The sequence below is a fragment of the Perna viridis genome, chromosome 3 (genome assembly GCF_037379345.1).
Source record: "Perna viridis isolate PV_CMFRI_1.1 ecotype Kerala chromosome 3, ASM3737934v1, whole genome shotgun sequence".
NCBI classification, from domain to species: domain Eukaryota; kingdom Metazoa; phylum Mollusca; class Bivalvia; order Mytilida; family Mytilidae; genus Perna; species Perna viridis.
The window spans coordinates 31,901,631-31,919,601 of record NC_142447.1 but is presented as its reverse complement, the minus strand read 5'-3'; the positions used below and the strand labels follow the sequence as shown (position 1 = coordinate 31,919,601).

General features: G+C 32.2%; 2 protein-coding genes across 5 annotated transcripts in view; both read right to left on the bottom strand.

Moving 5' to 3' along the window:
• Positions 1 to 65: 65 nt before the first annotated feature.
• Positions 66 to 4,175, bottom strand: LOC148621878 (uncharacterized). The gene is made up of 2 exons (XM_088574098.1): positions 3,620 to 4,175; positions 66 to 3,235 (listed from the first exon to the last, which is right to left on the bottom strand). Exons 1-2 carry the CDS (start codon positions 4,173 to 4,175, stop codon positions 180 to 182), a joined length of 3,612 nt encoding a protein of 1,203 aa, XP_088430224.1. The 3' UTR covers positions 66 to 179.
• Positions 4,176 to 7,575: 3,400 nt separating this feature from the next.
• Positions 7,576 to 17,971, bottom strand: part of LOC148621876 (retinol-binding protein 4-like) — a 23,370-nt gene continuing 12,974 nt past the window's right edge. For 2 of the 4 annotated variants that reach the window (XR_015921261.1, XR_015921263.1), the window contains exons 3-6: positions 16,891 to 17,165; positions 12,367 to 12,470; positions 10,587 to 11,756; positions 7,998 to 8,111 (exon numbers count right to left, since the gene is read on the bottom strand). Coding sequence is in view for 1 of the 4 variants with exons in the window: in XM_088576674.1 (XP_088432800.1) it covers positions 7,597 to 8,111 (515 nt within the window). In the remaining 3 variants the exon portion in view is untranslated. Of the gene's footprint in view, positions 8,112 to 10,586; positions 11,757 to 12,366; positions 12,471 to 16,890; positions 17,166 to 17,971 lie in introns of all 4 variants that reach the window. The other 2 variants (XR_015921262.1, XM_088576674.1) reach the window with 2 other exon arrangements.

The following is a 17,971-nucleotide window of genomic DNA, read 5'->3' as shown; positions in this document are numbered from 1 at the left end:
GCATGGATGGGCCACCATAAAATATAGAAAAAACAAAAAAAAGGCTTAAACATCAACTATCGATATGAATGAATGAATAATATATTGCAAAAAAGCATAATTATGCTATAGCAACATAAACATACATTACAATGTGACATAATGACAAATTGCAGAGAACAATACACAATTAAGTATAATTATGAAACAATATGTGACCTAGTTGACCAAGAAGATTTGATAAAATTACATAAGTTCCTTATGACAGTAACAGATATTGATTTCAACAGTGTTTTAAGCTTTGTTGTATTTGGCCAGGAACAATAATATTTTGGTAAGTTATGAGTACGAAAAATTCTATAAGCAGGACAAACCAGTAAAAAATGGTACTCATTTTCGACACAATTCATGGTACAACATTTACAGATACGCATGTGCCTATCAGTATCAATATATCGCCCAGTTTCAATGTTCAACTTCAGTGTACCACTTCTCAATCTTGTCAAAAAATGTGAGTTAAAACTAACATCTAAATAATCCTCAAAACCAAATTCTAGCTTTAAGTCCTTGTATATAATAAGCTTTTCACAATTCTCTATAGATGCATACCAGTCTTGTATAAAGTTATCCCAAATTCTAGCAATAATAGTGTCTATAGGTATATCAAAATTTACATCAAATTGTTGATACCAGATATAATTTAAGCCCAAATTAGACAACAAATCACGAACTCTTGAAACCCAGTTTACCTTGCCATTGTTGGCATCTTCTAACAATACATTATAAATGTCAAATACAATAGGTTGTTTCTTTTTTAGAATGTTAGACCAATACTTCATAACTCTAAATTGTCTAATTATATACATTGGAAGGTGACCTAGTTCCCCGTAAAGAAAACAGTTTGGTGTGGTTCTACCTACTTTTAAGATACGACGGCAAAACTTATTATGTAATATTTCAATATCATTTCCACGATGGAAACCCCATATCTCCGAAGCGTAACACAAAACAGATGACACCATAATATCAAATAGTTCTACTTGTTTCTTTTTAGTCAAATATAAATCTTTGATTGAATTACACATTGCGGATAACGCTCTCGATCCTTGTTGACACAGTCGTTTTTGTGTATGTTGAAACTTCCCATTTTTATGTAACAACATTCCTAGATATACATAAGAATCCACAATTTCAATTTCGTTATCATTGTAGAAAAAACTATTGTCAATCGGTTGCCATCCATTCCGAAACACTACTATTTTCGTTTTATCAGTATTAACTTCGATACTCCATTTATTACAGTAAATCAGTAGTTTATCTAAAAGTTCCTGCAAAATTTCTGGTGATTTTCCAAAAAGTACTGTGTCATCCGCAAACAGAATCAAATACATCAAAAAGCTGTTGATATTTACGACATCAGTTTGATTGTTTAAGTTAATATCCTCGATCAGGTCATTTATAAAGAACAGGAAAAGAAGAGGGGATAAAGGTTTAACTCCTATCAGATTATTAAATGAATCGGATAAAGTATCACCAGATCTCAATCGCATTTTGATTGATGAGTACACGGACTTCACAATTGATATAAATTTTGAACTAATTCCACCTTTTAAGAGTTTATATATCAAAATTCGTCTATCCAGCTTGTCAAACGCCTTGCGGAAATCAACGAAAGCGTTATAAAGTTTTCCCTTGTTTTGAAGCGTATGACATATAATCCCATGAAGCACAAATATAGCATCGGTTGTAGATCGCCCGGGTCTAAAGCCGAACTGATTGTCAATTAATTTTTCCTCTTCTTCAGCCCATAATAATAAACGATTTGTCAATATAGAAGTGAAAAGTTTAGATAGCACGCTGACCAATACTATCGGACGGTAATTGTTTGGATTTGACAAGTCACCGGACTTAGGAACTGCGATTACAAGACACTCTGTCCAATGATTTGGATATATCCCGGATGTAAAAATAAAGTTAAATAGTTTTTTCAACACTGGTGTTAATAAATTTTGACACGAAGTTAGCATTTCACTAATTATACCGTCATTACCAGCACTTTTACCCAACTTGAGTTTTTTTATTGTTCGTAAAATTTCTTCTTCAGTGATTTCAGTGTCTAAGTCATTTATATTAATGTCATCGAAATTGGTATTGTTTATTAAATCTAAAACTTCCTCACACAAATTCGGCGGGTAGTCCCCTAATTTTGACTCAAAATGATTGAACATTGCTTCATTGTCAACTTTAGAACTTGTACTTTTCTTGTAGTTTCGAACGGCTGACCAAAATTTTTTCGGTTCGGTTTTCGCTAAATTACACAGTTCTTTTCCTTTCCGTCGTTTGAAGTTTATTTTTGCTTTTCGTTTCGTCCTGTTGTAATTATTCCGTTCTTTTATGTACGATTGTCTGTTTATATCGGATGGATGGCGAAAATAGAAATTGCGCACGGTGTTAAATTTTTGACGAGCTGTCTTACACGCAGCATCAAACCAGTCATTGTCCGGTCTATCTGTAACACAATTATCACGAATCAGAATTGATCGACCAAAGACTTTGAATGCATTATCATACAATATTTCAGTAATTTCCTTCACAGCATTATTCATTTCGTCTATGTTTGAAATATTATCTACTAATTCATACAAAGAATCTATTTGCGTCTGAATTCTCTCAACAAACACATGAGTTTTATTGACATCCCATTTCAAATGTTTACGTACAGTTGGTGTCACATTTCTAGGCTGTACATTATCAAAATCAAACTCAAAACTTAACGGTGCGTGGTCAGATAGTTCTGAAAAATCTAAAACATCGAAGTACGAAATAAGATGGTAGTTTTCTGGTGATAATAACAGATAGTCATTTACGCTTCTACCTCGGTTTGAACAAAATGTAAACCTTCCGGTCGTGTCATTTCCTAGTCTACCGTTAGCTATCGTAAGCCCAGTATTATAACACATCTGTATAAGTTTACGACCGAATGCATTTTTAATATTGTCTAACGATTTTCGCTTCGGGATTATGGGGTTTTCCAAATGTTCTGCACTTGGAACGAATCTGTCTAGATTGTCATTCGCTAATATATCACTAACATTTCCAACTCGACTATTCAGGTCACCACAAACAAAAACTGAGTTAATATCACTATACTCTAAAACAATTTTTTCGATAGTATCGTGAAAGTCTATATTGGAGATTTCATAATAATTTGAGCGCTCATGGGGAATGTATGAAAAACATATAATAATACCTTTATCTAAATGGAAAAAGTCACGACAAAATCTAACAACAACAATACCACACTTCATTTGTTTTTCAACCTTAATACCCTCTACTAAAAAATCCCTACAAAATATGGCAATGCCACCCTCGTTTCTAGTACCAAAATTAAAATCTCTATTTAAAATTACAAGTTTTTCAAAACCTTCAATTTTTATTTGAACATCACCATCAACCTCATTATCAGTTTCATTGGTATTTTTCAACCATGTTTCACTCAAAAATAAGATATCAAAATTGTTTACTAAATTCAAAAAATTATTGTCTTCATAAATAGATAGCAGTCCATGTGTATTCCATGATAAACATTTCAAGTTAATAGATTGGTCCCTGCACACACCCTATTCTGTATACTCATTACCTTCGACATAAATTTTGTCCCTCACAAAGTAAGCTTTTATTTCCCTGTCTCTCAGTTGCTTGAGCAAAGGTAGCTTTTCACGTCTGCGCTTTTGTATTTCAATGGGAAGCTGTTCAGAGATACCAAAGTTTGTTCCCTTCAGTTCTTTGGCATTCTTTTTCACTAAATCGCGGATGTCAGGAGAATGAAATTTCACTAAAATAGGTCTAATATTGTCACCAGCTTTACCAAGGCGATATGATTCGGATATTTTAATTTTTGTTTCTGGTTCTTCAATTTTTAACATTTCGCCGCAGAACGCAGTTACTACATTTTCACAGTTTTCATCATGTGTTTCAGGAAGGTTATAAAAGAGTAAGTTATTTCTCATTGAATTCATGTTGACATTAATGAGTTCTTCTTTAAGTTTGTCATTATCCCTTTTTAATTCATTTACCGTTTCCTTCATTTTCCCCTCAAATTCAGAATCCATACCTTTAAACTGTTTTGTGAGCTTGTCAATATCGCGTTTAAAATCGGCAATTGAATTTTTCTGGGCTTCAAACTCGTCACTCATTAATTGTGTACTACGCTCAATCTGGTCTAATTTTTCCGTGTTTTTTTTCAAGTCTTGAAACCTTTTCATTTAATTTTGTGACTATTGCGTCGACTTATTCAATTTCGTTTCAAAAGTGTCCATTCTCCGAAGAAGTTCATCTACCCAAGGGGTTTGCTTTGAAAGTTTGATTGAGGGGGCTGAACTGGCGGTGATACATGTTGCATAGGCATAGGCATGGACATTGTGGGGGTCATCATTCCGTTATTTGGAGTGGAACAAAATTGCTGGCTTTGCATCGGGAACATATTGTTAGGAAATGGACTGTATTGTGATAAATTGTATGTGTCCAGTTGACTATTATTGTTTATAGATGTAAAGTTCAAATAATCGGTACACTGTTCATATTGAGTAGTGTCAGTGGGTTTGTTTACGTTTCTATTTACACCTGTAACTATCATGAAAGGAATATTATCATGATTACCCTTAATTTCTAGATTTATATTTCTTTATTTAATATAATTTACATTTGATAAGATTTTATTTTATTTCTTCATTAACTTATCAAACTTTATTCATATATTTATTTTTTAAAGTCTCTGATTTAACAAACTTTTTTATATTTTAATTAAAATTCATCCTTGAAATAAAATGATTTTTTAAAATTTTTTATTACCTGAAAATCACCTGTAATTAAGCCATAAATTAATTGTTAAATAAAGGCCTATTGTATTTTGTTTGTTGGCATTCCTTGATTATGATATTATAAAATGTTGGCATAGGTTGAAGACACCTTTTTTAATTGTAGCGTAGGAATCAGACAAGGTGAAAATCTATCACCCGCATTATTTTCGTTATATGTGAATGATTTGGAGAAATGTTGCTAGTCTCAGTTCATTATCTAATAAAATTGAAAACGAAAAGAACATTTTTCTAAAACTTCATTCTATATGCAGATGACACCGTTCTGATATCTGAAAATGTATCTGATTTGCAACTTCAGTTATATGCACTATACGACTAATGTAAACTTTAGAAGTTAAAAGTCAATGTTAATAAGAGTAAGCCTTTTAGGTTGTTGTTTTCTCAAAGGGGAGATTGCAAAATGATTTAAACTTTAAGTAAGATGATTTGCCTCTAGATTTAGTTAACGAATTTACTTACTTAGATGTTCTATTTTCAAGAACAGGCAGTTTTGTAAAGACAAAAAAGGCAAACGCAGTTAAAGCAAGTCGCGACATGTATGATATTCTCAGAAAAGGAAGAATTCATTATCTTTCTATCGAATGCCAACTTGATTTATTTGATAAAGTGATTCAATCCATACAGCTTTATGCATGTGAAATATGGGCTGCGAGAAACAACTCCATAATAGAAAGAGTACATTTGAAATTTTGTCAGATGCTGTTGCATTCAAAGAATTCTACACTAGATCACATGCTATATGCTGAGTCGGTAGATACCCTTTGGACATTTGCATTAAAATTCGCATGATCAATTACTGGTCAAATTAAATATCAGGGCAACAAGAGAAACTGTCAGCAGTCTTGTACAATTTTGCATTTAGGAAACACGGCCATAACATGGCATAGCATAAATACATTAAATCAACTTAAGATGATTGTGATTTATCATATATATGGATTAACCAACTTGTTCTTAACACCTCTTTACACACGTGTTAAATAAAATCTTACATATCAATTTTGCAACAATGGCGATATTGGTGACTAATTCCACTATCTCTTTTTATGTTCCTATTATGAAAATGAGAGGAGAAAATTTATAAACGACAAATTAAGAGACGGACTAAACATTTATCAAATTCAATGAGTAATAGAAACATTTCCGATTTAAACAATCTCTGCAAATTTATACGAATTATTAACTAAAAAATGTAATCTCTAGTTGTTTGTTAATTTAACTGTTTGATACTTATATGCTTAATGCAGATACCTCTGTATTACATTTGTATTTGTTTATTTTGTATTTTCATAAATTTATGTGTTTATATTTTCTGTACCATTGTATTTTGGTTTTGGAGAAATAAAGATTTATTTATTATATAGTAGATTCTGATGGAGAGTGGGGAGTTAGCCGAATAACAGATCTACTGACAGTCTAAATAATTATAGACGGTTACGGGAGCTTATAACATTTTTGTACGGTTTTGCTTGTCTTTATTATGGGAAAAAATTACTCTTTGAATCGAACTATAATAATGTTTCTTCGAAGTTTTTTTTTGAAATCATTGAGTAGTTACTAGGCAAAATATATGTTTTGTCATTTTTGTCTTCGCGTCCAGGTCAAATATACACACAGGCCTGTAGTGTGATTGAACTGTCTTTTATTTTTCACGACATTGTCATATTGTTTAAAAGTGCATGCACACACTGTTTGTCGTTTCATTGATATCGCTATATTTGTCTCAACGTCATTCTATTATTATCATTGGTGGATCTATTTTCCTTTTCAAATAGCGGGTGGATTTTTCTTCATTTGCACAATGCTGCTTCAGTTATTTGGACCAATGGTTTTATCCAATCACGAGTTGTAAACACAACGCAAAATGGTACAAAATGATTTAAACCTGCAGTGTTTTACCAATCTTGTGCGTGTATTATACGACACCTTTATAATCAGTTCCCGTTAGTGTTTTTTTCTGGCATGATGGATATATAGTCGGAATATCCATGAAACCACTTTACATATACACGTACCTTGCTATAATATGTCATTTCCAATCATTGATCTTGCGAATAAAAGTCATGTTTTCGTGGAGCAGTCGAGTACTTATTTTTTTCTCAATATATCTTATGTCTTATACAAGACTCTGTGATGCTCTTTGTCCCAAATGATGGCTACTTTGGTTAAGTCAAAAGTAACTTATAATGGTGAAGAAGCCGTACAATTTTAACCAAACCACATTCATACAACAAGTTGTCAAAATGTATCTATTGTAATATTATGTGAATAGTAAACACCATGTTAGTAATGACTATAGTTGGACTATTTTTATTTCGAACCTTGACTATTTTTATAAAGGTTATGTTGCATTTTTCCCCATCAATTTCCTTTTTTATTGAAAAGGGCAAGGAAAAAGGAAGACAGGTACAGTTATACTCGTATGCACTGGATATCATTCATTACCTAACATAACACAATATGAGTAAGAAGCCACAACTAAAAAGTAATGGTGGCAAAATGCAGTTAAATCAAAATTATTTTTGTACATTATATAATAACATTATTATTATTATCATTAATTATTGTAAAAACAATCTGAACCTTTTGTTTAAAAAGCAGTCGAAGATTTCAATAGCGAGCATCATTATTTTCCGATACTAATACTCGGAAGAATTACAGATAACGCAGTTTTTGATTAATAAGCATCGCATTGCTTTAGAGGATTATGTTAATGTATCATGAAGTAGTCTATTTATTAATTAAATATCAACACATTTCCTTTTTTCCGCAGTCCATCGTTACTTTTAACCTTAGTCCAACAATATCCGAGGAAAATTGTCAAAACAACCAGCCCTATACAAAACGTTGAGAGTATAAAAATCACCCCATAAGTATTTGGAAAGTTAAAAGGGTTAAAGTCGCATCCCCCATCTTGAGAAAACATCAAAAAGTTATCCTCTGGCATGCAGACTAATTGGACAACATTGTTTATTTCGGCTAGATCATCAATAGAATGTTCTGTTATTGTCCTAGACAATGTCCATATATAGGATTCTGATGGATCACACGTGTCGTCATCGCGTGTTCTCCAACAAGTAAATACAACGGCAAGTCTATCATAGTCTGTAGATAGTACCCAATATGTATTCAGCTTTTTGGCCAATGAATAATTTGTGTCAAATGATGCTTGAAATACAGCGGGGTCTTCCCTATTCAGTATCTTCCCAGACCCTGCTACATAATCACAGTATGATCCTATGAAACTTGCAGCTGAAATTACAAAGAATAGTATTCATAGTAATGAAACACGAAATTAAGGAAGACAGTCGGCAGCCTTACATAGTTTACACATAACGGATCCTTCAAAATAAATTAAATGGATTGAAGATTTCAACATAGGTTTTTCGTCACTGCCACTCATTCAAAAGTATAATAGTTGTTAAAATATAGCAGTTGAATGTTGGTCGTAATACTATTTACATATAGCACTTACAATATACAATAAATTATGTACGTGCAAAAATACCTTTTGCACCGAAGAGTGAAAGAAGGAACTTGAAATTTGACCCTTTGATTGCTTATGTTTTGACCTTTTCACTTCCGTTCTCAGACATTTCATACCAAGGAAAATTCAAATCGTTTTAGTTTCTTAGATATTTTTTTTATTTTGAAATGTCAGACCAATTATGACATTCTTTTTTTCAGTATATCATATTATAACATGATAATTTAAAGGGGAACTGTACCTATCGATTGAAAATAGCTAAATAGCTCTTAAGTCTTTGAATAAGTGATAAAAAGAAAAGAGTAACCAAAATGTTGGGTGTAAATCCTTCTTCCTTTCCGAATCAACAAAATGGAAACCAAAAGAATCTCAGTTGTTTGACACTTTCGTTAAAGTTTAACGAAATAATTTTTCACAACGTCGAAATAAATTGCAATGAAAAAGGGCCTCATGAACTTTTGTTTTCAAATTGTTTAATTTGAGAGTATACGGTAAATACGGTTAATTTTGGTCCATAACAATGACTCGCACAATGATACAAGAGTTTTGTTATTGTAAACTTATGTCGTTATTCTCCATTTTCAAAGTTAAATGGTGTGAGACAAAGTAGACATGTAATGTCTCGTACATTTTTGTATAATAGTATCATAGAAATAATATAGGAGTATACAACACTATTAGCTTTTTGCCTGCCATAGATGATGACATACATGTATCATGTGTAATATGTACAGCTTTTCGAATGTCTCTTCAGCGTATAGTAGATATAGGCTACCAGTGTTCCAAAATATGGCGACTTCAATGCAAACAAATCTATGACTCCGCAATTTTTACGACACCAGAGAGAACGACGCATTTATGTGGCCTATTGGCGATGATGTCGTTACGTTATTGACGAATTTACTCATTTTTGGTATAGTACTTAATTCATGGTTCAAATGAAAAAAAAAGAGAATTGTTGAGACTGATAGAAAAGCATGAGAAAACGTTTATAGGGTAAGGTTCCTTTATCGCTATACAGGGCCTCAAGTGTTACTGTAAAACAACATAATTATCCATCTGTTCTCATAAACTGTTACCTTGCAAAGCTTCCTTGATGAGTGCTGGATGTGAAATAACTTGCGAAAACAAAGATAGTTCTACTTTAAACAAGCATTCTGGGAGTATTGTATGGTAAAACAAATCAATAAATACCAAGTCGCCAGTAAGGGAGTAATTAACATAACAGCGCTTTATTGTAAAGTGCAATCTGGATTTCAAATGCTCTACAAGGACTGACAGTAGGAATCGATCAGGGATTTATCTAGGTATTTAGGGAAAAATCTCGACAAATTTGCCATTTGGGAATCAAAATTAGGGATGTAAAGTCAATATTTTGGGAAGACTGCACGCTTTTGATAAAAAAAAATTCTGATTACTAGACCCCGCAGAATGCTAGAAAAATTCATGTGGATCAAGAGCTGCCACGACAAAATTAATGTTATTTTTGTGTTGCAATAATGTTAGAATTAAAAAAAAGTACAGAAAGTTTATAACTCTCTGCGGGACAAATTTGCCATTCCGGAAGCGGCATATTTGACATGCTTAAAGAAAAGTGTAGAAGGATGTTTTTGCTGATCATGTAGTACTATAGTAGCCTAAGCATACATGACATGCAAAGAAATGAAAACACTATCAAGAAAAAAGTTAAGGATTTAAGTCAGATTTCCCATGGGAAAATTACTTTTCCCACAAGGAAATCTGGAGTTCCTATTGAAAATCACACATTTTCTTATGGGAAATCTACATTTCCCATGAGAAGTGTAAAGTTCCTATGGGAACTTGTTATCCCATGGGAGGATTCAATTTCCCCATAGGAACTTTTGTTTCCATGGGAAGAGTGGACTCTTCCCATGGGAAATCTGATAAGCTATATGAATCATTCTAAAAATCCATTTTTTCTATAATTTCATAATTACTAACAACATTTGATTTCTTCAGATAAATTTGTTTTAACCAAGGGAGGTAATTTTGCTGCATTCAGCATTTTGATGAAATTTTACACATCTTTTTTAACATATCACAACTTGATAGTATCTTTAATTCTTATACTGTTTTAAAAAGAAATCCAATAAACCTTATCACGAGTTTTGAAAAATTAACAATTACAAGAACATTTTGCAAGAAATTGAAACAAACAATCTTTGTTTAATGTGTATTATATCTTCGAACAGTATAATTACTGTTTATGTAATACCTACAACAAAATACTTTGAATAGAATGGTATCAAAAGGTATAACAATCACCACACATAAGAGCATTTTCTTTCTCAGTGATAAGTTACAGCTGCATTCCATTGGTGTATCTTCAAACAGGTCTTTTCTTGTATTAAAGAATGAACAATATTCACAAAGAAATAAATCTGTCCTGTCAGTACTAGTACAATCAAAAGATATAACAGACTCTACATAAAGTTTTATAAATATCTGTGATCAGGTAGAATAACTATCCACTGATGAATCTCACATAAGGTCTTGAACTATATCATATCACATGGTATCTGGTCTGCACAATTCTTTTGCACAAGTAGTCCAAAAAACTATCAAATCTTTGAATAAATAATCTTGTATATGACTGGTATCTTGATCTTCATGTAACTAAGGCTTGCTTTGAGTAACCCTGAAAAAAATTACCTTAGAATATGAACAGTGAGGTATATCATGCATTTTTTTCAAAACTGTTCAGAAGTTTGTATGTACTTTTACCATAATAACAGTGTATATGTACCTTTAACATAGTAACAGTTGAAGATTGTTCGATGATTTGTCAAGCTTAAAAAAAACAAGACATTTTTAAGAACAAGCAACCCATGTTGTTTTAGTGAATTTTAATTTAATCCTTTCTCTGGTCTAATCAGAGTATCAGTTATATTAATTGAGACATGACTTTTATATATTAAAGTTTACATTTTTCATTCCTGAATCACAGTGGTAATTTCCATTAAAAGTCTTCATAAACTGAATGTAAAAAATGAATGCTTAGAACAATCAATGACACCTTGACAAGTTATCCCATTTCTACTGGTATGTATCTTCCTGGCATTTTGCATACAGCTATATTTTTTTGGAATGTTGTGAAATTTAAGAATAAATTTACTGTGTAATATTAATATAGACAGTATACATGGTACACCACTGAGTATTTTAATTAAAAGATGGCATATAAATACTGCTGTGCTTTGTCATCTTTTAAAAAATTCAGTTATATATGGACATTTAGTCTCACTTAAATTTGTACAAAAGTTTGCTATCCTTTATAGTAGAAGTTCTAGCAATTTATTCCAATAATCCAAGAATGTTATTGACCAGCATGCCACTTCACATCCTGTATCTGTGTGATGTCAAATCCAAACTCATCCATTTGTTTGAACCTTAATGGAAAATATGACAATACATGTAGTTACAATCTTCCCCAAATTACATACATGTATATGTATACAATTCATCATGATAATTACTTTGAATTGTAATACTGATCATCTTTCCATAGTCGATGAATTTTGGAGATAGAAAAAAGCTTTCATTCACCTTAAAAAAAATGGGATGTTCTGATAAAAATGCACTATGTACACTGAAAAAAATAAGAACAGGTACAGCAGCTAAATACCTTAAATTCTAAATTAATTAAGTAGAAAAATCAAATACACACCATTATAACTTCATTCTTAAGCATCATTAACATTGAACAAATAGTAATGTATATAAAAAATCTGATTTTTACCAAAAATAACTTTTTTTCAAGAACTGGTATTTAGTCTAACATGTTTCACTGGATATAATTAAAAAACTCAAAACAGTCCCATTGAGTCCTTACAATTGTCCTCCTTGTAAAAAAATGTTAATGCTTCTCATTAACATAAAAGTGATAGAGTGAAAACGAGAAAAAAAAACATTCATAGTTATATTTTTCAATAATTTCCATGTGCATGTAAGTTTAGAAATATGGTAATAATGTTAATTAACCAGTTACAATGTACGTACATATCGACATATCTAAATGTTCCGGGTCTCTACTCTCCCTAGACAGATGGAGCATGGTGAATAGAAAAGGCCACAGTCACGAAAACCTGTGAATCTTTCAGACCCTGTTTAGAGGAGAGAAATATTTTACAGGTATTGGTAAATATTCTCATAGACATAAGAAGAACAAGATCATTATAAATTGTAATACCAGCTAAAATATGACTCGCATATCTACAGCATATAATATACTTGTTTCAAAAGCCTTACTTGCATTTTTATTTAAAATACCTCAAACTGTGAGCAATCTCTGTGAATGTCAATGGCACTTGCAGTGTGTGGGAGAAAATCTTACAAAAGAGTTTTACATGCATATGTTTGGTAACTTATTTAAACATGTAAAACTCTTTGGTTAGATTATCTCCCACCTCAAGCATTAGATTGCAGGCAGATTTCATTAAATCCATTGAACAGGTAAGGAGTTTATGCACTTACAAAGTATACTGATAGTCAGGCAAATGTAAACAAAGTGATTGCAACATGGTAATATTCTAAATAACAAGAGGCACCCAGGAGCCCGAATCGCTCACCTTGTTAAATTTTTGCCTTTTAAGGGCAATAACTCTAACAAGGTGTTGTCAGACAATTTTAACTCCATTTGATTCATTGGACACATTTGTTTAGCCTTATGATAAGGATCATTTCAGCAATTGAAAGCTATTGACTAAACCTATTAACAGGTTTGGAGATGTATGCAAAAATCTGTTGTCTGACCCCATTGTTTTATTTTTAGAAGCAGCAGTCATGTTTTTTCAGCGATCAAAAATCGGTCATTTCGTTAAGGATACCCTATAAAACAAAAATGTCAACTTTCATTGAATTTTGCAGAATAGTTTCTGAGGAGCAGATTTTTTAAAGTAACAACATCAAAAACAGCAAAAAACGTCCAAAAAGGGCAATAACTCCAACATGGGTCACCAGATTTTCACCAAAATTTAAGCAAAGATAGATCTCATCTTGCTAAATACTTTTATCAAGTCAGAATTCGGGTAAACCTAACTGTTTTGGAGATATATGAAAAAATCTGCTGTCTGACCCCCAATGTTCTATTTTTAGTAACAACAGCCATGCTTTATAACAAATAAAAAATCCAAAAGGTCATTTTGTTAAGGATATCCTTTAAAACAAAAATACCAACTTTCATTGAATTCTGCAAAGTAGTTTGTGAGAAGAAGATTTTTTAAATTAATAACATTAAAACAGCAAAAAAAACGTCCAAAAAGAGCAATAACTCCAATATGGGTCAACAAATTTTCACAAAATTTTAACCATAGACAGATCTCATCATACAGAACACTTTTACCCGACGTCAGAATTTGGTTAAACCTAACGGTTTTGGAGATAAATCCGAAAAACTACTGTCTGACCCCTATGTTCTATTTTTAGTAACGGTGGCCGTGTTTTTCAACGAATCAAAATCCTCACATCAGTTCTATGCAGGATACCCCAAGAAACATTCATCCCAAGTTTGGTTCCAATTGCTCAGGAAGTGTCAGAGGAGAAGAGTTTTGAAAAATTGTCAACGACGACGACGACGGACGCAAAGTGATCGCAATAGCTCACCTGGCATTCGGCCAGGTGAGCTAAAAAATAAAATTATAATAATTCTAAATACTAGTACCACAGTTTCAAAATATATATTTCACAACTAATGTGACAAAAAAGCTCTATTTTTCTGTCAATTAAACTTACACATTAAACATTGAATAGAACCAAAGTAATATAGAACATCTGTTTCTACCTAGGACAGAATGTTGGATGGACAAACTGACAGACATGGTGATTTCAATATAATACCTCCTATTTGCTGATGGTAAAACTACTTCCACAGACTTAAAATTTCAAATGCATCTGGTTAACTTTCAATTTCTGGTATGCTAGGTGTGGTAATTACTTGCAATTACGCAGGTAAACCATTACAGGTAAATCTTCATGTATAATGGGATTTGACAGGTTATTCATTGATCTAGGCCATAAAGGTATATCAGCTACCAAATTTCTAGAAAGTGATAATTACAATAAGAATATGTGTAGAAGAGCAAGGATGGAAAAATAGAATAGAACAGACAGGTTTTTGTAACTGCTCTATGCACAACAAACCTAAAAATCGAGATAACAGGTATCTGAAAGTCTAAAACGTCTTTAATTATCAATTCATATATATGGGAAAGACAACATCCTGAAACTTTGTAACAAAGCCTAACGATTTAACTTGATGTAAAAAGTCTCTAAAGATATTAATCGTGTGATTTGATTGTTGTTGAAGCACATCTACCTAGTCGAACATAGATCATGACCGAAAGGTGTATTTAGCAGGCCATCAAAAATTGTTTAAAAACTTTATTTAAGGACTGTTTTCAATTGCTGGTTAGATTACGGGTTATACAAGACTTCGGGTTGGTTTACTCTAAACAAACCATGAAGCGGTTTATGTTGCAGTGTAAACCGACCCACAGTTGATTATATCCCTTAATTTAAGGGACGATTGAAAACAGATCTTATATTTTATTTCCAAAACACCAGAAAACAAGAAAAAAATCACTGAATATTGTTTATGTAATTATATAAAATCCATATTTTTTTTAAACGGGGGTCAATAAGTACTGTCAATGGATTGCACCATTTGTAATTTACATGCATGCTTTGAGTGTACTGGGACACCTCGTTGAAGTAGTTTCATAGTTAAGGGGGCTGGCTAAAATACCAAATTAGATTATATGAAATGGACAATATTGCTCCATAATGCTGAATTATTAGAATTTCACAAAACATTAAAATATTCATTGATAAAAGTGAATTTTAACCTTATATAAATTTACTTCCTTGAGAAATCATATGCATGATACATGTTGTTACTGGCTAACAGAGATTTAAAATTACGAATAGAAATAATACTGATCTTATAGTCATCCATAAAACAGTCACCAGAAAAGCAAAGCGCCCATGCAGTACACAACTCTAAAAGAAAGCTACCTAGATGATGTTTGCTGATATCTATCGCATGAAAAATGAGCAGAAATGCCAACAAAATATGATATATCAAGTGAAAACTAGAATGTTAGCATACATTCAAGAAAAATGAACTTCCAATGGTACTAACTTAATTTTTTAATCAAAGTGCTGATGCACTGAGTCAAGGAAGATCCCAAAGTAATCAAAAGCATTCATGTAGCCAAATTGTAAGCAAAGTAAACCGATCAAAACTTAGTCATTTTAAAGAATAACAAATTGAATTTGATTTCATGCAGCGCATATTTATACAGTCCACCTATCAATGTATGTTTGGATCTTCTATTTTACTATTGCTTTTGGTATTCCTGGCTGTACACGTACGTTTATGTCTTCAAATTTCTTAACACTTTACACTTAAATAAGCATTTCTTACAAAACATGAATTAACTGAGAATCACTGATTATCAATATTCGATGAATTTTCAAAGCACGAATGGAACCACACTTTAAAATTTACCGTCGGTTTGGAGATGCATGAAGTAGGAATGAATCCCGCAGACAGGAGGAAATTGAACAAGGGCCTAATCTCAAGGGAGAAATGAGCAAAAACCTTCTCCTTATTTGTGCTCACTTTGATGTAGATTTTTTTTGTAATAAAAACTAAAAAATTGTTCTTGCCATTGCTATCTAGATTAGGCCCTGTGTTTAACTCATCGAAACTGTGCACGTAGTTACAAGAAATGATTACCTTTCTATAGGAATTTTTTAATTCAAACAAGGACACAAACTCTAGTTCTAAAACTACTATGCAATTTAAAAATCTTTAAACTAAAAACAACTTTGCAGTATAAAAGTGCTAAGAAACCAGGCTTCATGTTTGTATAGTTTTTATATAGAGATTATTATTTCTTTTCACTTCATCTAATGAAACTTTTAAGTGATAACCACTGAAAAGAAATCAAGGAAAAAATCATAATATCTGATATATGCAAAATGTTACAATGTGAATTCATGAAAATATACATGTATTTTAACCATATGATATATAGAAACCTCCTCTTGTTGGGAAATATTGTAACATTTTTGTGTAAAGCCTGCAAAAATAAAGGTTGGGTGGTTATAAGAGTCGCAGGTTTTTACTGGTTTTTAAACCACCTAGTCAATATTCCCACAGTGTATAATGCTGGTCAATTAGTGGCGGATCCAAGGGGGGGCCCCTTAGAAAATTGAAAATTGCAATTTTTAAAAATTGTTGAAAAATTGTGCATGTTAAATCATGAAAATCACTCCGAAAGAAGTACGGTACAATAGTAATCCAGCAAATTAGTTACTTAGTATGATTTCTTGATACTCAGCGGTGTACATGCTACATGTATATATGTGCACATGTATGTTTACTATTTTATTTTATTTATATATATGTACATGTAATTCCTGGGATAAAATTAAACACACATGAAATTTTCCAATTAAAAGGAGGGGTACCGACCCCATTCACCCTCCCATGGATCCGCCACTGTAATCTATACTTACAATACAAAAAGTGTACATTGCATCTCCGAAAATCCGTCATTAGAAGCTCCCGACATTCTCATTGCAAACCCAATGCATCCTCCCCTGGATCCTCCACTGTACATAATCTATACTTGCAACACAAAAAGTGTACATTGCATCTCCGAAAATCCGCCATTAGAAGCTCCTGACATCCTCATTAACAGGGTCAGGACGAGAGAAATAAATTTGCAAATCTCAATTGAGCTTTACTCTCTGCGAATGTTCGGGTCAGTTTGACAAAACAGTCCAGCTCTCTGCGTCAAAATTAAAATAGTTAATATCAAAATTTAATAATCACTTAAATACTGTAGTTTAACCCAGTCATATTTAATAGCTTTTATATTGTTATACGCCCATATCGTACGTAAAGTAAACATCGTATATTTTACATGGAGTATGATAGGCGGCGGAGCGATATTTTTACGTGAATTTTGCAAGGAGAATAACCCGCATAGTGTTATTTGTAGAAATGTCTACCCTGGTTACGTAACATGGTTGCCGACGATCTCTAAGTCAAGTTCAGTCTATAAATAGACTTCCTTGACAAAAACCGTTCAGTTCAATTATTGAATGTAGGACATTTCGGCCAGTTGACTTTTCGGCCTACGAAATTTAGGACTTGGACGTTTCAAACAGGAAATTTTGAAAAGTGGATGTTTCAGCCAAAGTATATTTATTCCTCTCTTTTGACGATTTAGAATATACGTTTTTTTATTATTTAAAATAAAATAATGGCCAGGGTTGATGCATTGTTTGATTAAACTGACAATGAAGTGTAATAATAAGTACGGTCCAAACATGATAGTATATATGCACAGTAATTACTCAATAATTGAAACCATTTATTACACATTATCTTGTAATTTTCCACGAAAGAATTGAAATAAATCATTTCTTTTTAACCTTAAAAATATTTATATTTTCAATCAAGTTTTGACACTAAGAGTGTTACGAATCGTTTATCTACCAGTCATTTTCTTTTAAATTTCTAATGTAAGTTTGCTCTGAAGTAAAATTGTGTGCAGTTTTAAAGTGAGTAATAAATTTGCGTTATTTGAAA

What these genes read in the sequence shown, in the direction of transcription:
- LOC148621878 (XM_088574098.1), bottom strand. Translation starts at nt 4,175, where the DNA reads ATGAGTGACGAGTTTGAAGCCCAGAAAAATTCAATTGCCGATTTTAAA. An exon ending in GGACAAAATTTATGTCGAAG is followed by an intron (nt 3,236 to 3,619) that starts GTAATGAGTATA and finishes TTTTCCATTTAG; the next exon opens with ATAAAGGTATTATTATATGT.